Source organism: Camelina sativa, chromosome 5 (genome assembly GCF_030686135.1).
Source record: "Camelina sativa cultivar CO46 ecotype springtype chromosome 5, ASM3068613v1".
Classification (NCBI taxonomy): domain Eukaryota; kingdom Viridiplantae; phylum Streptophyta; class Magnoliopsida; order Brassicales; family Brassicaceae; genus Camelina; species Camelina sativa.
The window spans coordinates 12,762,722-12,784,089 of record NC_141884.1 but is presented as its reverse complement, the minus strand read 5'-3'; the positions used below and the strand labels follow the sequence as shown (position 1 = coordinate 12,784,089).

At 36.4% G+C, this 21,368-nt stretch overlaps 2 protein-coding genes and 1 long non-coding RNA gene across 5 annotated transcripts; 2 read left to right on the top strand and 1 right to left on the bottom strand.

The window, feature by feature from the left end:
• Nucleotides 1–9,442: 9,442 nt before the first annotated feature.
• LOC104786670 (uncharacterized) lies at nt 9,443–10,724 on the bottom strand. 3 transcript variants are annotated; one of them, XR_767589.3, is made up of 4 exons: nt 10,624–10,724; nt 10,261–10,430; nt 9,916–9,980; nt 9,443–9,751 (listed from the first exon to the last, which is right to left on the bottom strand). It is a non-coding gene; the product is annotated as an uncharacterized LOC104786670 (long non-coding RNA). The 3 variants fall into 3 exon arrangements; XR_767590.3 differs by having other exon boundaries at nt 10,261–10,424; nt 10,624–10,718; XR_015598134.1 differs by lacking the exon at nt 10,624–10,724 and adding an exon at nt 10,504–10,586.
• A 168-nt stretch (nt 10,725–10,892) lies between these two features.
• Nucleotides 10,893–13,131, top strand: LOC104786668 (protein transport protein SEC13 homolog B). The gene is made up of 2 exons (XM_010512114.3): nt 10,893–11,061; nt 11,980–13,131. The coding sequence occupies exon 2, from the start codon at nt 11,999–12,001 to the stop codon at nt 12,905–12,907; it is 909 nt and encodes a 302-aa protein (XP_010510416.1). The 5' UTR covers nt 10,893–11,061; nt 11,980–11,998; the 3' UTR covers nt 12,908–13,131.
• A 126-nt stretch (nt 13,132–13,257) lies between these two features.
• LOC104786667 (ran-binding protein 1 homolog b) lies at nt 13,258–15,333 on the top strand. The gene is given in 5 exon segments (XM_010512113.2): nt 13,258–13,736; nt 13,867–14,018; nt 14,119–14,244; nt 14,907–15,109; nt 15,111–15,333. Coding segments are annotated over 5 exon segments (666 nt in total). The 5' UTR covers nt 13,258–13,572; the 3' UTR covers nt 15,132–15,333.
• Nucleotides 15,334–21,368: the final 6,035 nt, after the last annotated feature.

The window sequence follows — 21,368 nt, the reverse complement described above, 5'->3', positions numbered from 1 at the left end:
CTGTTTACTTGCCTCCTTTTTTGTTGATAACTCTCATTTAACACACCCAATTTTTAGTTTGGTAAGCTTCTTGGACCATATATATTATAGAGTAAAATATTGGAAGTTCGTTAGAGTTAGAGACAGTGCCGGTCCGACATTTATTAGTGCCATATGCCGAGCTAAAAAACATGTCCTTTTATATATTACCAAAAAATTATAACTAATGGTATATAAGACTTTATGTTTAGTGTTTTGAAAATTTATTAACACAAACCAAAATCAAAACATTAGTTTTGATGAAAAGATTTATCTAATAGTTTGACAAAGCAAACTATTAACCTCAAAATGGAAAAAATCAAAACTAAAACTAACAATTAACCTCAAAAACTATGATTTGCACTTATATTAAAGTCCACATTTTTGTAAAAATCTTTAGATATATATAAAAACTCTATAATAATTTTACAAAAAATGCCCTAATTTTTTTGATGTCCTAATCCTTTGCTTGAGTTGATTGCCCTATGGACCGGTCCTGGTTAGAGAGGAACTAAGACCATGTATTTTAAGTATAATTAGGCTAATAAAGTATATGGTTAGGGTCAATATGAAATTTTCAGCCGCATCTTCATTTTTGATGTCGGCGTTGGATAAAATTGTTAGGTCAAATAGTCGATGTGAACTATAAACTTGGTTCAATGGTAGATAATTTTTATATATGGTGGTAATAAGGAAGAGAGAAAATGGAAGATGACGATGAAATGGTGGGCAACGTTGAGTTGGCTTACGACAACTCCACAAGTGTTTTTCAATTTGGAAAAAGGTGTTAACATAAATAATACGCTAAATTTTTTAAAAACAGTCCACTCTCTTCATCATGGCTTATCTCTTCATTTAACCTTTAAAATTCTCTGTTTCTTTTTGTTTTTGCAACACTTTTATTCCATGGATAATGTGCTCAGATTTAATACTATGATATTTTACTTGGCTATTACGTATGTATGATTTATATATAACAATCATCTTTATTGTTACCTAATTACGTACTTTATGCTTTTAAGAAAGTTCAATAGTACTTCTACAGATTTAATTTAATACTTGGCCAACTTTATGTGCTCTCAAATTTGATACTACTATGAGTTTTCATTTGGTTATTCCGTATATATATATATATATATATATAGTACAGTTAGAATTGTTTGGCTGAACAAACGAATTCGGTTTGAGTCTAAATCTTGGAGGAGCCTTTAAGCCTCATGAATCTAGGTTTCAACTGATAGATTAGATTCATTAATCATGAGAATATCAAGTTAGACCTCAACAGTATAATAAATGATAACCGTTATGTTTCCAATATTGTTCAATTACGTATAGTGGAATTGTATATGGTTTTATGTGCTAATTTTATTCATATGAATGTATTATCTCACAAGTGCCGTAAAAATCATCTAGAGTTATGAAAAAGACTTTTCGTAGTTGCCTATAATTCTAAGACGCAAGCGATCTGAAATATTTTGTAAAGGGTTGGTTTATTCATTCTCATAACACATACGTATTTGTACATATTATATGTCTTTTTCCTGATAGAATCATATCTTATATAAGAATATTCTTCTATATCTAATACCACCTCTTTTCAAGTCGACAGTCCGAAATTTCGAACACCTAAATTAGACAATAAATTTCAGAACACTAGTTTTGACAAAGCTGTGGTGAAGATATTAACAACTTGATCCTTGGTAGAAATGTGAGGTAGTGATAAGACCATCTTGTACAATTAACATCCCAAACTTGATGTTGTTCATGAATGACGAGTGTAGCAGCAGCTTGGAATATTCTTCTATATCCTAATATGATCATAAATGGTATTGTTTGTTAATAAAAACAACTAATCTAAATATGCATCTTCTTTTTGATGGGCATAACCGAATTCAATGGTTTTAAGTTTGACCTTGATATTCCTTCTCGCCCTTCTATCTTCATGGAGACATTTCTTAGCTTTTTGCAGCTTCTAGAGCTATTCTCATTCGAGTCTCTCAATCTCATCTCAGTGGGACAAAACCAGTCCTTAAATGCAAGAAAAAAAAAAGAGAGTTCTTTAAAATCCAACAATTAAGAGTTCAATTTTTTTTTTAATATATGAGTGAGGCGAACCTCGAGAAGTGTGCCTGAGAGAAAAGTGAGGCGATTAGGCGATTTGGCGAACTCTCGCGAATCTCCGCCGGAGATCGGCCTCACGCCGGTCACCGAGAACATTCCCCTTTCTCCCCCCTCTTCTCTTTCTTCTTCTGGTGTTCCTTTATCTCTCGCCAAGATGTCGAGTCCCCCGGATCTACAAATTTCTCATTCCCCCTCGCCGTCTCAGCCACAAGCTCTAGAAGCTTCGGTTCCTTCAATTGTACCTGATGCCTCTCGGATTTCTGCTCCCCAGCCCTTGGTTCCTCAAGTTTCTCCTCTCTCTGCCGTCCCAACTCAGGCAGAGCGATTCAAAGCCTCTTTAAGGAATTTGAGAAAAGTTGATTCCCCGGTAACTATGGAGGATGGCATTCCAGTTGTCCAAGCTCCAGCCTCGGTTTTGTTGAAGACTGCTGACCAGTGGAAAGGTCATATTGTGGCTAACTTTCACGGGTTGATTCCTCTGTCATCTAGAATATACTCAGATCTAAATCCAGTTTGGGGAAAGTATGGCAATATTACCATACGCCAAGTATCGGACACTTCTTGCCTCATACTGATTCCGTGTGTTAAAACCAGAGACTGGGTCCTGCAAGTGGGGTATTGCCAGGCGGGTAATGTAGCCTTTAATGTATACCCATGGTCTGTAGATGCTACCTTACAAACTCAAGAGCTTACCACAGTTCCGACTTGGGCGGTCCTGCACAATGTTCCTCCTCAAATGTATTCGTTCTCGGGGATTAGTGTGATAGCGAGTGCAATTGGGGAGCCACTGCACACGGAAAAGTCAAGACTGGATCCTTATTATTTGGGTAATACGAAGGTCAAAGTTGAAATCCCTTTGGATAAACCTCCTCCTTCGACTATTATAGTTAGGGATGAGTTAAAGAACTCAGTTAAGGTCAGCGTTTCTTATCCGAGATTTCCTCCGAAGTGCTGCAACTGTGGGAGATTTGGTCACTTGCTAAACCGGTGCCCTAAACCTCTAATGAAGCATAAATTTGGTGTTGGTAGTAATGGTGGCTTCGTTGCTGGAGGAGTGGCCAATGCAGAGACTAGCATTCCTTTAGTTCCTGTTAAGGTAATCTCCCTGGGTTCTGAGTTTGTTGGTTCACAGGATGCTCTAGACAAGCAAGCGGTCAAGCCAGCGGTCTCCTCAAATGGTTTACCGGAGACCAAAGCTTCAAGGATGAAGCCAGTAACCAGAGAGCGACCTAAAGGAAGGAGTCGAAGCCTTCCTCCTGTTGACAAAGTTGAGAGGCATAAAAGTGATAATACTATGTCAGTCACTACTCAGGAACTTGTGAAGTCTTGGATTAGTGAGCGTGAAGAAGGTAAATCCTCCAGTGTTGTAGTAGATAAATCCTCCAGTGTTGTAGTAGAGGAAGTGGTTCCTCCTGTGGAAGATAATTGGATTCAAGTCAGCTCAAAGAAGAAGGCTAATGCTGACTCTACCCGGCTTTCTTCAAATGCAAAGACTCAAGGTATAGGGTCTAGTCAGATTGCTTATCCAGGGGCACTGAGTGCAAGGAAGTTTGCCAAGATGGAGACTAAGAAGCGGTTTAGTATAAAGAGGGAAGAAGACCGTTTCAAAGACATGAAACCGTGTCCAGAAAAGTATCGCATTGTTGATCCTGCCTCGGCTGGACAGTCTAATCGGGGTAGTTCCCCGGTTAGTCACTGCTAATCTCTGTTAAAGAGCATAGCTCTACCTTCACTTTTTGGGTATTAGGATGACGAAGGTTTTTTGTTGGAATATAAGAGGTCTTAACAGTTTCTCAAGGCAGCGTTTTGTGAGGAATTGGATATGTAAAAATAAGCCTCTTCTTGGATGTCTTTTGGAGACGCATGTCTCGGAGGAGAATGCGGATCAAGTTTTGCGGGCTACCTTTCCAGGATGGAGAGGTGATTATAATTATCAGTATGCGGAGAATGGCAGAATTTGGGTGCTTTGGGATCCCTCTGTTTCTGTCATTTGTTATTATAAGTCGGCTCAGATTATGTTATGCGGTGTTTTTGTTCCAGATACCAAGGAATCCTTTGTGGTTGTGTTCGCATATGGCTACAATACAGTAGTGCAAAGGCGTGATCTCTGGGGGGATATTAATATTATTGCTCAGAACTCCCCAGCAAGGGACTTTCCTTTGATGGTGGTGGGTGATTTCAACCAAATTTTAACAGCTTCTGAACACTACTCGGTGGTTCAACATCCTTTGCCTCTGCAAGGTATGTCGGAGTTCTCTGACTGTTTGTCAAGGAATGATTTGTCAGATATGCCTAGTCGGGGAGCATTCTATACATGGAAGAATAACCAGCCAGAAGATCCTGTGTTGCGAAAACTAGACAGAGCTTTGGTTAATGACCATTGGAGAGAGATCTTTCCTGAAGCGATGGCTGTTTTTGAACCTCCAGGAGATTCCGATCATTCCCCTGTCTTGGTGGTTACGTCCTCACTTATAGCAGGCTCTAAGAAGGCGTTTAAATACTTCTCCTTCCTGTCGACTCATCCTCGCTTCAAGAATATGATGGTTGAAGCTTGGAGCTCAGAAGTTTGTGTGAGCTCTAAGATGTTTATGTTAGCACAGAGGATGAAGAAGATAAAGGCTGCTTGCAAACAGTTGAACAGGGAAGGTTTTGGTAATATTCAGCAGCGAACCAAGGACACGCTAGCTCAGTTGGAAGCAATTCAGGCGGATTTACTCAGTGCACCATCGGATTCTTTGTTCAGGGAGGAATTTGTAGCCCGTCAGCGGTGGAATTTCTTCTCAAATGCTTTGGAGTCCTTTTACAGACAAAAATCAAGGATTCGGTGGTTACAAGAAGGAGATGCAAATACCGCTTTTTTCTTTAAATCAGTTCTGGCTAACCAAGGCAGAAATGGAATAAAGTATTTGCGAGGAGAGGATGAGGAAAGGATTTATAATGTGGATCAAATAAAGGATCTTCTAGTCGCCTACTACCAAAGGCTGTTGGGTTCAGAGAACGATGATGTTACCCCTCTGTCAGTAGATGCAATAAAGGATTTAGTTGCCTTCAGGTGCATCCCAGTTCTAGCGGATCAGCTTCTGCAAGTTCCAACACTGGGTGATATTCGAAGAACCATTGTTACCATGCCTAAATCGAAAGCACCAGGTCCTGATGGTTTCACTGTAGAATTTCTTTGGGAAGCCTGGGAGGTAGTGGGACAAGAAACAGTGGAAGCAGTTCAGGATTTCTTCTCTTCTGGTCATCTTCCGCGAAACTTCAACGCAACGGCCATCACACTCATACCCAAGATTCAAGGAACAGATACTATACCCTTGTTCAGGCCTATATCCTGCTGCACGACGGTCTACAAGATCATTGCTCGGTTATTGAAGCAAAAGTTGAAGCTGTTTATCTCAGATGCAGTTCAGAGTAATCAAGTGGGGTTTGTACAGGGTAGGCAGCTCTGTGAAAATGTCCTCCTTGCCTCTGAGTTAGTGAATGACTTCCATGTCCCTGGTCATACCACGAGAGGATGTTTACAGGTGGATTTAGCCAAAGCTTATGATAGTTTGAACTGGCAATTTCTACAGAATGTTCTTCAAGCTATCGACCTGCCCCCTCAATTCATTGGATGGATAAAGGAATGTTTTACAAACCCATCCTTCAGTATTACGTTTAATGGTGAACTTATAGGTTTCTTCCCAGATAAAAAAGGCTTAAGACAGGGTGATTCTATCTCTTCTCTCCTCTTTGTCCTTGCAATGGATGTGCTCTCAAAGAAACTAGACAAAGGAGCCTTAGATCAGAAATTTGGTCTCCACCCGTTTTGTTTAGCCCCGATGATCACCCATCTCAGTTTTGCAGATGATATATTAATTTTCTTTGATGGGCAACAGTCTTCTTTGGAGGGTATCTTGGGGATTCTTGAAGAGTTTAAACTTGAATCAGGGCTGGGAGTGAACAAGGATAAGACTGCTCTTTTTTTGGATGGAGGTAATATCATGAACAATCAGGCCATTGCTAATGCTGCGGGTTTGGCTCAAGGATCATTTCCTGTCAGATATTTGGGGGTTCCACTCTCTACAAAGAAGATGAAAAGACAAGATTACCAGCCTCTGTTGGATAGAATTACTGCCAGATTTAACTCTTGGACTGTTAGACATCTTTCGTTTGCTGGGAGATTGCAGTTAATCCAGTCAGTGATATATTCTACCATCACCTTTTGGGCCTCTATCTTTATCATACCGAACAGTGTGCTAGAGGATATTGAATCTATGTGCAATGCCTTCTTATGGAAGGGATCTACAGAATCTGCAAGAGGTGCTAAAGTGTGTTGGGAGTCTGTTTGCGCTTCAAAAAAGAGTGGAGGTTTGGGCTTGAAGCGTTTGGTTAATTGGAATAAGGTCCTTGGTCTTAAGCTGATATGGTTAATCTTTGCAAAAGGAGGTTCTCTTTGGGTTTCGTGGGTGAGGAGACATTTAATTGGTAGGCATTGTTTCTGGGATCTAGATGGTTCACGCTCAGGGAGTTGGATATGGCGTAAACTCTGTAAGTTAAGGCCTCTGGCAAGACAGTTTATTGTATGTGAAATTGGCTCTGGCATTACATGTAACTTTTGGACGGATAATTGGACATCGCTCGGTCCTTTAGTGGATCTTACAGGGCCTTCGGGACCGCAGGTTTCAGGACTGCCTCTATCAGCGGTTGTTGCAGACGCGGTAGTTTATGGACAGTGGTGGATATCAAATAGTCGTAGCCGCAATCCAATTCTTCAGTTACTTAGAGCCTGCCTCCCGCTGCCACCACATGTTGATTCTCAACAGGAGGATGTTGATGATCGATTCCTTTGGAAAATTGGAGATGCTCAGGCCTCTGATGTCTTCTCAACCTCAGATACTTGGGCACATTTATTTCCGGCGGGTCCTAGAGTGGACTGGTTCGACTCGGTGTGGATAAAAGGCAGGATTCCTAAACATGCCTTCATTGCTTGGCTCAATGCTCGACATAGATTGACTACTCGGGATAAACTGTTGAGATGGGGTTTGTCAGTTCCAGCGGTTTGTCTCCTTTGCAATACTCAAGATGAGACTCGACAGCACCTTTTCTTTGATTGCTCCTATGCAGATGAAATTTGGAGATACTTTACTACTCGAGCTCATGTCTCTCCACCGGGGGACTTTCAGGCTAGGGGAAGATGGTTGAAAAATCCTTCCCGTGATAAGAATTTAGCAATGATCATGCGATTAGCTCACCAAGCCTCAATGTATGCTATTTGGCGTGAACGCAACTGCAGACTCCATACTGCCACCTCTCGTTCTACCTCGCTTCTGCTGCAGGATATCAAGACCACTCTCAGATTACATCTTGGTCATTTAACGCTCAAACAACGGATTCTTCCTACAGCTCCCACGCTTCTAATTACTTGGTTGGGTGTTTTTCATTAAACCTGTTTGATGTTGCTCTCTCTTCTTATGTAGGTGTTACTCGTTATAGGAGGCACCTTTGTTAATTTGGTCACCAGTATTATTGAAAGGTATGTGTTAAAAAAAAAAAAAAAAAAAAAAAAAAAAACAATTAAGAGTTCCACACAATATGTTCATAAAACTACTAATTACTATCTAGTAGAGAGTGCTTATCAAGCTGTGAGCCTGTGATGTCTAATTACTATCTAGTAAAGTGCTTCTCAATTCCACACAATTTGAGAACCTTGCTTCTTCAAATTTTGCTTGCCAAGCTGTGATATCTTTGTTTCTAGTTGTGTAGACCAAAATGAAGTTGTTTGTCGTTGCAATAGAAAGAACATTTTTGTTATCTCTTTCGAAACCTACTTTCTGGTAACCTTTAGTCCCTTTACTCTAAGCGTGCTAATTTAAGATTTTTATCTTTACTTTTTCCATAGTTAATTTTAATTATGTAAATTTTTGAAACCAATAAACTGAAAATGCATGTCATCAATAATAAATTTTGACTTAATAAAGCTTTAGTAATGGTTGAATCACTGTTGATAATCTGAACTACATGCTTTCAATAATTAGTTTGAGATTTTTAATGGGAACGAAAAAATTATAAGTGATAGTTGAGAAGATGTAAGAGCTTAAAATTTTATATAAAAACTAAAAAATATTGTAGGTTTTTAACTTAGAAAACTTTTGGGCTACCACAAAGCATTATTCTATTCTATTTAATGTGTGACAAATTTTTATTTTTCTGGAATTTTTCCTAATTCAAAATTTTATTATATTTATCCAAGAAGTTCAGATAACTTGGATCGAGTTAGTGGATGTATCAAATTCTGTTTTTAGTAAAAAAAAAAAAAAAAACTAGTTACAAAATTACTCCTTCTTTTCACAAAGAATGTTGTTTTGTGTTTGTAATGCAGTTTTTAAGATTAAATCGTTTTTTATCTCTACTATTTCAGTTTAGTAATTAGAGAAAGAGTATTGTATAGTGTATTAGTAAAAGATAAAAGTGAAATTTACTTATTTTTTAATTTATATGAAAAATGTTAGAATGACATTATTTGTGAAACTAAAGAAATAAGATGGTTAACAAAAGTAAAATACGTGAAAAATAGTCAAGAGGTAAAAAGTAAAAACACAAATATTGGTCTTGGAAATTAAGTAGTTAGAATGACATTATTTGTGAAACTGAAGAAATAAGACGGTTAACAAAAGTAAAATACGTGAAAAATAGTCTGAGAGGTAAAAAGTAAAAACACAAATATTGGTCTTGGAAATTAAGTAGGCCGACAAAGCCCCATAATAGTAGTCATAGCCCATATAATTGAGCTAAATGGACAAACCGCTTTATAATACTACTAGTATTAAGCCCGTACTCCGTATAGGACAAAACTATAATAAGATTTATAGATATCGATCACTTGCTGATATATGAATAAAACGAAAATCAGGATGTAGTTAATCATATAATGTATAATGGATTTAGTTTCATCTAATCGGACGAACTCACGAATGTTATTACTTTAAAGAACAAAAATAGAATCGAACGATTCATTTAAAGCACAACCAACGGAGAAATATAGTAATAGTTTGTTTGGTTTTTAGTTTGTAAACACAATCTTAACTCTTAAGACGATTCTAAAAACATATGGAATCATTAATAAATATTGAGAAAGATTGTTAAAAAGTAACAATCCCTAGCTTTTTGATTACTGGCCGGGTTTGATCGCAAGTCTTAAAAAGAGCTTTGGCTAAAATGCCAAAAGAGATGCAATCATGCAAGTAAAAAACTTACATAGTCGCCAAACACAAGGGTTATTTTTTTTATATTTTATCACTTGTCTGTTTGAAGAGAAAAAGAATGGTAAGAAAATTGCAATGAAAACTTAGAAGAGAATGTGGATATGAATTTACATTAGATTTGCAAACAAAATAATCATGTAACTTATAAGAGAGTGGTGACATATATAGACACAAAGATGCTTTACATCGTTTAAGAATGAAAAACTCAGGCAACCAATTTTTTGTACTCTAAGAAATGAAGCGAACTATAAGAACCTCACTCACCGAGGCAAAAGCTACTGATTCGACGAGAAAGGCCAAGAAGCATGAAAACATTATCCCAACTCGTCGCCATGGGAAACAACATAATCTCCAATCAGAAAATAGCTCTACATAAAACAGATCACATTATAAAAAAACTTAACATTTATATGAGATTGCAAATAGATCAAATTCAGCAACAGAGTTTGATAGAAACAGAGATTTGAATAAAGAGAAAGACACGGAATAATCATAGATCATATCAATTCACAAAAAAAAAGATGTTGATTACCAAATAACTGCGTCGAGAGAGAGAGAGAGAGAGCACTGTTAAGTTTTGGATTGTATCCTACTTCCCTATTTCAAAATCAAACAAAAGAACTTGTCATATAGAGTTGTTATAAAATTAGTACATGAGACTTAGATTAAGTTAGAAGAACACAGCAAAACGTGACGTGATCGTTTCGTTTGTAATGACATGGTAAAACCATGGATTAAATATTTTTTTTGTTTCACTGGCCGAAAAACTAAAGAGTTGAACATAGTAAATATTAGATAATCAAAAATGCACAAGTGAACTTTTTTTTTTTTTTTTTTTTTTTTGATAAAAGATCTTCTAAAGTGAACTTGAACATACCTTTTCATCAACAAGGAGAAGATTATATTCCTGAAAATTCTTCTGGTTTATCCTTTTTTGGAAATCTCCAAAGACGTATGTTCGGGCTATTAGAACTCTGATCTTCCATTCTTTTTTCAAAGAATTTAGATTTAAGAGGAGTAAAATTCAGAGGCATCTTCGACCTGAAACTAAAAAAAAAACCATAATTAATATGAATTCAAGAGAAAAGGTATGCATATGAACAAAAGAAAAAGTATCAACCAGCATGAGAATTGCAAATCCAGAAGAAAAAAAGACAATGAAGAGTAGGTAAATACAGAGAAAATTGAAGAGAGAATCAAGTCAAATTGGATTTATGAAGATGGATCGGTTGTAAACCACCTTGAACGTGGAGCTGTTAAGCAGTTTGTGGAGGAAACATTGCAGATGAACAAAAAGGAGGTTATGCGTTTCTTCGTAAAACATGATGCTTTTTTTTATGCAGAAAATATTTATTTCACACGATCGTGTATTACTAATTTTTATTTTCTTCAAAAATTGAAAAGAAAATATAATCTGATGTGGCTGAATTTGATTAGCCAGGTGACTTGTGAATTATAAAATAAATGATTGATCTTCTATTTAACCCATCCGGTTTAGAATCTCGAATCCGGTTTAGATAATTTTGAGCCAGATCTAATATTTTTCTTAACCAGGTAATACAAAAACTCTAGAAACAAAAAAAAAAAACTTCCGATTACTTTTTCCTTCTCCGTGTCGATCCTCTTCTTCTTCGGACTCGCATTGCATCGTCGCTCACTCGATCCGTCGTGATTTCAGGTTCGTCATCTCTTCCCTGAGATTTATTTCTACAAATCTGATCTTATTGCGCTCTGTTATTATGAGCTGTATCGACAAATCTAAGCTAGGGTTCTTTCAGAGTGATCGATCGGGAGATTCCTCCGTTTGATCGGTTTTGTATTTGTGATTCCGACTTCCTGATCCGTATAATTGAATCGCGTTTCATAATTTTGGCTCTCTGTTTTTGAAACCGCTTATGTTTCGCTTCGGATTCGAAATCGTAGCTTTGGTTTTTGTGTTTGAATCGTGTTTGATTAGATAATTTATCCTCTTAGGATCATCGTCACCTCGAGTTCCGATCTTAGAATCTCTACTACTCATAGATTCTCATGTGTGATTTTGCCACTGCAATGTTTGATTATTTGTGTTGATTTGTTGCTGTAGGTTTAAATTGATTTAAGCATCGAATGTGAAAGTTCAATTTATACGTAGATCTATTCTTGATTTTGTATATAATTCGATTACATGTGTTTACTGAGAATTTCTGTTTATCGTCTGTTTACTCAACACACGTGATACTTCACTGAGATTGAAAGCCTTACGGATCGACAAATTCGGTTTTTTGTTCCCTAGCTTATCATCTCTGTATAGTTTCCTGGTGGAACAAGTTTGATAAACACTTAGTTTATAGATTTCTCTTTTAGCAGATCTGTTTTTCTTTACAAGTGAATTATAGTATTGTCTTACTTATGTATCCTATAGATATGTGTCATATAGCCTATGAGCTTTTTGCATTGTTTTTAACTATTTGAAGTGAGACATTTGGGAAGCTTTAGAGTTAGTGATGTCTGCTTGTCTTCCATGAGCTGTGTTTTTACAGGCTAATTCTGCTTATGTGTGTTGTACCACACAGATGTTCTCATTCAACTGTTTTGCTATTTTTACTTCTTTTTGCAGGGAAAATCATATTGGAAACATGCCAGGTCAGAAGATTGAAACGGGTCATGAGGACATTGTCCATGATGTGCAAATGGATTACTATGGAAAGCGAATCGCAACTGCCTCATCTGACTGCACCATCAAGATAACCGGCGTTACCAACAACGGTGGATCGCAGCCACTAGCTACATTAACTGGCCACCGTGGTCCTGTTTGGGAGGTCGCGTGGGCACATCCAAAGTTTGGATCAATCCTAGCTTCATGCTCCTATGATGGTCAAGTCATACTCTGGAAAGAAGGCAACCAAAACCAGTGGACCCAAGCTCATGTTTTCACAGACCACAAATCTTCAGTCAACTCCATTGCGTGGGCTCCTCATGATCTTGGACTATCCTTGGCTTGCGGGTCATCCGATGGAAACATTTCTGTTTTCACAGGCCGTCCTGATGGTGGCTGGGACACAGCAAGGATCGACCAAGCGCATCCGGTTGGAGTTACTTCGGTCACCTGGGCACCAGCCACTGCGCCTGGTGCTCTTGTGAGCTCAGGTTTGTTTGATCCGGTTTACAAGCTAGCTTCTGGTGGGTGTGACAACACCGTGAAAGTGTGGAAGCTCTCTAACGGTTCGTGGAAAATGGATTGCTTTCCAGCTCTTCAAAAGCACACTGACTGGGTCCGTGATGTGGCTTGGGCACCGAACTTGGGTCTCCCTAAATCCACCATAGCTAGTGGCTCCCAAGATGGTAAAGTGATCATATGGACAGTGGGAAAAGAAGATGAGCAATGGGAAGGTAAGGTTCTGAAGGACTTTATGACTCCGGTGTGGCGAGTCTCGTGGTCTTTGACTGGTAACTTGTTGGCTGTCTCTGATGGAAACAACAATGTGACGGTGTGGAAAGAGTCAGTTGATGGAGAGTGGGAACAAGTTACTCTTGTGGAGCCGTAGGTTCTATCTCTTCCCTTCCTTCAAGGAACTGAAACAAACACTTTTTTCTTTAATCTTTTCTTAGTCCGGTTTGTTGATCTTTTGAGGGTATGTTTTTGCTTTTCTTAAAATTGATTCGAAACATTTGAACCTTCTTTTTCTCTTTTCTTTTCATAGAGACCCTTTTTAAAATTTGAAAAACAGGGATTTTTCATATGATATATATAGTTCTCTCAGTCTCTTTATTTGATTTTCCTACTTTTTTTTTTTATGTATGGTGAAGATTCTAATTTGAAAGAACTTCGATATAACGTGGTGACTCATCGATTTTACTGCATAAAATTAGGTACCTGTTGAGTGTTGTCTATATTTAATACATGATGTTTTTACTTCTTATGAATCAATCATGTTGAAACATGACATTTATTCAGATCCTAAACATTCTCTATCAGAATATAACTCATTTATCATAGAAAAAATAAATAGGCCCATAATAAGCATCTGGAGGAAACGTGGCCCATTTGGTTCTATCAAAAATTATAAGCACCGGACTCGTAAAAAAAATCCCATTTGCCTTTCTACAAATCTCCCCAAAAATCCTCTCCTTCAATCTCTCCACAACACTACAATCCAACAACTGAACCAAACCAAACTACAGCGAAGCTTGCTTTTGATTTTGCGATACGATGGCGAGCATTATTAGCAACGAGCCAGAGCGTGAGCACAGAGACGAGGAAGAGTCAGGAGCCAACGAAGATGAAGACACCGGTGCTCAGGTTGCTCCGATCGTCAGGCTCGAAGAAGTAGCTGTCACCACCGGTGAAGAAGACGAAGACACCCTCCTCGATCTGTATGTATCTCCCTATTTGGACTGAATTGTAGTGGATCTGATCGTTTCCGTAGTAGTTAGTTAGTTACTCGAGTTCTAGGGTTTAAGATTTGATAGTTGATTGATTGGGGTTTTGTGTACGAATCTGTAGGAAATCGAAAATGTATCGGTTCGATAAAGATGGGAGTCAGTGGAAGGAGAGAGGAGCTGGTACTGTTAAGTTCTTAAAACACAGAGAGTCTGGAAAGATTCGTCTCGTTATGAGGCAATCGAAAACTCTCAAGATCTGTGCTAATCATCTAGGTAAGATTTTTGTCTACGCTTGGTGTTAATTTGATTCTGGATCTGTATTTGTTGTAATATATTCATTTTGATCGTTGTTTTTTTTGGGAACTGTATGCAGTTACATCGGGCATGAGTGTTCAGGAACACGCTGGGAATGATAAGTCTTGTGTATGGCACGCTCGTGATTTCTCTGATGGGGAATTGAAAGATGAGCTTTTCTGCATCCGGTTTGCGTCAGTTGAGAGTGAGTCTGAATTTTCTATTTTGTATTTTTTTTTTTTTGGCTCAGTTGATTGGATCTCGTTAATTGTTGCTTATTAGTAGCTCTTATGGTCTCTTTTTTTTTGTGTGCCATACCTTGTAGTAGCTTAAACCTTATGATTACCTGCTTGCTTCATTTTGTTTCTGCTTATGCGTTTGCATTGTTTTGCTTAATCCTTGTCAGGAGTTTAGGGTGCAGTTCTTGTAGATTTATGGCTTAGCTCACTGGTTGATCATGAACTTAGTGATATTGCCATATGACAGCATGTTTTGGAAGTTGTCGATATAAAACTTTTCGCAAATTTAGAGATGTTATGCTTTTGATTTGAATTTTCCTTGTAGATTTAATGATTGAAATGTTACCAATCAGAAACTGTTTAAAAAGGTCGTTGGTGGATGACAGTATTTTAACTGCTGCAAATAAACTAGAGATATTCAGGCATTTTTTGATGTGTATGATCTGCATAGACAAAAGCAGTCCAGTGCTCCATGTAGCTTGGAAATTAAGCTGTGTGTAGCAATGGAACGTGTTTGTCTGAATCTCGTTTCATGTGATGTTTTGTTTGTGTATTTTGCAACGCTGTTGATGCTGTCATAGTTAGAGTAGAGTTGAGTAAAATAATCAAGTCTTGTTTACCTGATCAGACTGCAAAGCATTTATGCAAAAGTTCAAGGAAGTAGCTGAATCTGAAGAAGAGAAAGAAGAGAGCAAAGACGCTTCTGACGCTGCTGGTCTTCTTGAGAAATTAACAGTGGAAGAGAAAGAAACTAAAGAGAAAGCAGTGGAGAAAACAGAGGAGAAGGAGGAAAACAAAAAGAGTGAAGCTGTTGAAGAAAAGAAAACGGAGTGAGTCTGTTCCGTCGACTTAAGATGCATGCATCGAGGGAAGACTTGGCTTTTATTTTAAAACTGATACATGTTTTGAGTCGTGTTGAGAGTTCTATATATATGTTAGTGTCACAAAAAAAGTGTCACAGGTGACATTTGCATATTGCGAGATTGATTTGGGGGTTGTTTGGGTTTTCATTATCTGGAAAAGAAAGAAAAGAAAAAAGAGTATATTTTAAAGCTCTCATGATTTTTTTTGGGAAACAGTTTGGAATCAGAAGTGGTTCCATTTTGATTTTTACAAGTTTATATATGCAGTGGATGATTTCGTGTGCTTTCTTTTCAAACAAGTCGTTTCACATCATATTCTAACAAGCTGTTCCTCAGAACTGTTTCCGAAATTTAGCTAACTTGGACTAAACAGTGTACTTCCCATTACTTCCCAAGTTATATGGTTAGTTAAATCAAATGTTAAAAACTTGGAATTATGTTCCAGTTCCACTGTGTATTTAGATTTGGATAAGACCCCTACTCTTTGTGGTCTTTCATTCATTTACTCGTTGTGTTACAAATGGACAAATTACGATTCAGGTTGGGTCATGTGTCACAGTAGTTGACTGGCCCTACCCTGGTTTACTTGGAAGATTGTGTATGTGGGATTTTTCAGTCAACTGGATCCACCGAATTAAGAACCTATCAATGGATGATGCTGATTTTTCACCTTGTAGCCTTTTGATTGTCTTGTGCATATTGTTTTTTTGTTTTTTTTTCCAACAAATTCTACAAGTTCGCTTTCACTATATTTGATATATTTAGTCCTCTTAATTCTTCAATGTTGAGATCAGACGGAGACTTATCTTTCTCTTTTACAGACGCCGGTCGGGTCCTCCGTTGATTCCGGCGACAAAGAGAACCCTGTGGCTCATGGTGCTTCATCTGTGAATCGGCGCATCAACTAGGCAACTTTCTCAGATCAGAATCAAGGGAGAAGTGGAGAGGAGAAGCTTCTGCGCGACACTGTTGGTGAGAGCTCCACCGCCGGTGTAGCGACGCGGTGCAGAAGAAGGAGATCCACGGCGAGGTACGAGTGAGAACGGCGGTTAGATCTGCATGCCGGAGATTCTAGAGGTTTTGCTGCGCCGCTGTTCGATGGGGGAGGTTGTCTGCGGCAAGGCGGAGCTAAGCCACCGTCGAAGGTTTGCGGATCTACTCCCTACCGCTATTTCTCTCTCACGGCTAAGCATCGATCTCCTCGACAAAGGTAAGCTCGGTCATCTTCTTCCTCCTCGCCCACGGCTCTACGGTGGTGGAATGGCAACGGATCCTGGATCACCATCTCCGTTCGACTCACGACGTTCAGGCACACCGGAGGTCCTGATCCGGTGTGAATCCGCAAATCTTGAACGGCGGCTGCAATGAGTTCTTCATTTGCAGATTAGGATTTTCTGAACCGGTTCAGGAAACCGAGTCGGTTCTGTTTTCTATAAATTTTGTTTGGTTTGATGTACCCGGTTTAGGCCCTAAGGGAATTTTGATGGGCCTAAATCCGGAAATAGCCCATTAGGCGACTATTAATATTAATTGAAAGCCTTTTAACAAAAAAACAAAAAAAATGTGCAATAATTATGTCAACTTTATTTACTATTGACTATTGAGTATAAGCGATAGTTGGATACAGAGTTCTAAAAGAAACTAATTGAGTCACACCTTATTTGCCTAAAATCTTTTGTTTTATTGAACTCAAATCTAGTTGTTAAAGTGTTCAACGATCCTTTCCTATGAAGTAAACTAGATCCATGTGCACTCAAGGTATTAAAAAATCTAGAAATTTCCTCGAACCATCATACACACAACTTTCAACATGATCAAATCAAAGGGACACGTTGCTGCTTTTTATTTTCTCTCTACTTTACTTTACAAAATTTAATCATTTCATATTTCCTTTTTGCTCACGCAATCTAACTTTTTCTCTTCTTTCTCTTTTCTTTCTAATTTCTTGGCCATATGTTTCTTTTCTTTTTTCTAATAGATAGCCTTTTGTTTTTGTTTTTGGGTTGTATTATTCCGATCCACTTTTACATGCAATGTACTTTGAGATATATATTTAAAAGATGGTACGGATGGACCCTACGAGATGACAAGACACTTAGAAGATTTGGTTGTTGAGGCTTTTAGAGGGACGAGTGTCTGATATTATAATACTTGCATCGTCTTAAATTATTCCCAACCGTGTGCATGCATATGTCCTTACGTTTCTTTTGATGTGAAACCTAAATTATTGAAGTTTGTTCGTACCAGCTGTGCGAATACGACAGTATAGCACATTGTACTGTATTTGACGTACGTGAATCAGTCACAAAACTTTTTTATTTACATCCATGCAGGACAAAAAACCACTGGATTACTTCACTATGTGAACACTACAGTTGTTAAGTGTAGACTCAATAGGGAATCGAACTAGTCTAGGACTAGCTAGATTAATAATTCACTGTCTCTCCACATTCATATGTCGTAGTGTGGGTACATGGTTGATTAGATGGTATATATAGTGCAGAAGCTAATCCTCGGTTTTACAGTCTTGCGTTGATATGCATGCATAATATATGGGTGATTTCTTGTATACACAATTTTGACCTTGGAGAGGAAAAAGTGATATATTTCTATCTAACATTTAAATATTTTTTTTACATTTTCATATATAGTATTTCTATAATAATACAAAAATTTATTTCTAATCAATCGCGCACTGGCTACAAGATATTATTAATCTTTTTATTTTAATAAATAGGAAGATATTTGATTAGTTTCATTTAAGATATATGGACAAGGTTCGTAGACCCGGTTTCTATATTTAAATTTAGGGCTATGTGAAACTCAATTATTATTTCGAAATAATATTTAACCCTCTCAGCTATGTATCTGTAATGGCCACACTGTACTCTATCATTTGTTTAAGAGCATGCAAGCGTTAGGTCTCAAGTGGCAATGTTATATTTCTTCTTTTGGATTTTTTGTCTTTTGTCCTTCATATTTTATACTTCTTTACTCATGTTTTATACATTTTCTAAAATAAAATTTACCAAGATTTTTTTTTATTTTGAGTTAAAATATAAAAGTAATATTATAATTATAATTGCAGTAATTATGTACATACGAAATAATTCAATTGTATAATGTGCTTCTATATAGGAATAATTATATGTATACAAAATTTTCCATGGACATATTTTCACATAAATTGATATATCTATGTATGAATATGTAATGAGTTAATTTGACTAAATAAGTTAAAGTAACCATGGATTCGTATTCAAATTATTTAAAAAATATCGCCATCTAAGGTATCAAATTCAGTACCTTTCAAAACCGAAGATGGGACCTAACCATATTATATTATATAGGTTACTAATAACAACAAATAAGACAATTGAAATAGACATTATTCAAAATAATTATGGGAAAAATAATAGAAATGAAGAAAATGAGTGATAACTGATAGATAAGTATGATATAAGTGAGAAAACGGCAAAATTAATTAATGAGGAAGGGACACTTCCAATATTGAGAGAACTAGTCGACGAGTTTGGTGGATCCCCAAATGGGCCTCTCCCATTCTTCTTTCTGCCTCATTCACCTCTCGACTCGACATTATTCGCCTTAACATTATTTTCGCTAAGTCAACCTAAGCACACGACAAAATTACTATAATAACAATGTACTAACATAAATCTAAAGTTATTTTCAAAAATCAGAAATTGACTTCATCTTTAATCTCATTTTTATTCTATTTTTGGATTATGATAAAAGAATAATACTATTTTAGAAAATCGTAAAATATGTAATCATAAAATTATACTATTTTAGAAAATCGTTTGGTATATACTGAATAATACCTAAACAAACTTTGTTTTCCATAAACTATTACAAAACTTTTTAGGAAAAGGCTTAACAATATCCTTTCTAAATCAGGAATCATTCCTACCGACTGATTTAAGAAAACAGACAGTTATAAAGCTTAGAAAAATTCCTAAATTTACAAAAAGGCATCCCAATTTTTGAAACCCTATTCTATTTATTGTCTCTGATACTCCTTTTATTCATGAAAATTCTAATTTAAATTAAATTTCATTATATTGACTAAACACATTTATGATTTATGATTTATGCATGCATTGCATGACGACAATATTTTGTTTACAAGTCTTCGTTCGTTTATTTGTGCGGGTTTCGTTATCATCCAACAAAAGAAACATCATTTGATCGATAACTATCTTCTCTACTCCAACAAAAGAAACATCATTTTTAATTTTAACACACAAAAAACATCGTAAGATTTTTCTACTAGTTTGACATTTACGTCACGTTCTTAAAATTAATTGTCGAGGAAAAGTTATGTCTGAGAATATGTTTCCACGACTTTTCTTTACATGATAAATACAGACAAGCTAGTTCAGTCAAAACTCGATCAAGACTTATAATTTTCTTCGGTTGAGAAAAAAAAATAAATCTTAAAACAAACTGTCTATTTTAAGTATCTTGATTCAAGGACCAATGGAGATTTACCAGGTAAGTGAACCAAACGAATTGAAGTTCTGTAATTAATATATATGACCCAATTATAAAGTGACGTGGCTTAATTAGCTTCATCATTCAAATGGGTTGTTAATACTATATGTTTAACCACACGTTTAAGTAAGGCTTTAAAACCTTAATTTGAAAAACAAGCTGCATTTTTGAGAGTTAAGACAGAGTTAGGTTTGCTTTCTGATTTCACACGAACTTCGCGTGAGATTTTTTTTACTAAACAATTTACTCACTTTATGCGTGGTGTTGAATTTTGGTGAGATTTAAAAGTTAGAAGTAAAGCAAGATTACTATTTTATGTAACCATAAACTACCCTCTGATTATCAAATTCTCGTTGATTAAAAAATAGTTGTGCTTATCTTTATATGTTTACTAGATTCGGACCCGCGCGTACGTGCGGGATTGATTTCAAGAATTAATGTTATTTATCAGGTCTACAATATATTATGTATGTGTGAAATTATGTTTATAAACATATTTTTAACAAATATTATTAATATTTATAATCTAAACTCATATCAGTACAACATTCTATTTGTTTTAGTCAAAAAGTAGGATCAGATCTGTTTTGTTATTAGTAGAAACAACTACAGTTAAAAAATAAGCAAAAATAATATGTTTATTTCTGGACAGAAAAATTCGTCATGTCCCATACATATCATGTTTTTTCTATCTGAGAATTGTGGTTTTGGATCAAAACTGATTTCACAATAACATTTGGATCGACACGACGATGCATCCAAATCAAATGCGAACCGAAATGATCGGTTATAAAGATTAACCAAATTGGATTACCTAAATTGTCTAGCTGGGGGAACCCACATTGATAGGCCTACCTTGTAACGATTTTGCTATTTTTTACTCTTAAAAAACCGGTTCTCTAAAAACAACATGAGCAATATCTGTATTCATACTGCTGAATTTGCAAAACCTATGGGTAACAGGCGTTTCAAAAGCAAAATTCTAATCTATAAAATATGTCTTTTTTATTAACCAAATATTAATTAAAATATAACTCCAAGTTATTTGTCCAAACTTGATAGAAGTTGTTTACAAACATAATTTGTGACACTAATGATCTATAAAATATGTTTTAAGAGATCGGATAAAAAATTATTTTCTGTTTTGATAGTCTCAAACTCTGTAATTTTTAAAAGTACCCAAATTTTTGAAATAATTGTCCTAAAATAGATATTTATCCATTCGAAACTCTATAAAATCGCATTATATGGTTCACGAAGATTAGAGAGATTCTTTCTTTTTAGTTGGTATGATAAGTTCTACTTATGCGGTAGAATTAAATTTGATTTCCTTATATTATTTGAATTTAGAATTATCTTTCCAAAATTTGATTGAAGATTACTTGTTCCTATCAGTTTGGATAGACAATTATAGCCATATGTTTTGTTTTGTTTGATCGCCCCAATTTAAATAGCACACAAATTAAATGAAAAGAAACGAAAATGTGAATTTACAATTCGAATTTTTTTATAAAATATATTAGTAACATTTTGATTTTTTTATACCACACATATATATACCTACACTATATGTGGGGATGGATAAACAAATCTAATATATAATTACATGTTTTTCTCTATATATAAAACCTAAACCAATGTTTTGAAATCCGGACCGAACCGGCCGATCGAACTGGTTTAACTGTGAATCAGAAGGTATCCCGGTCCGGGTT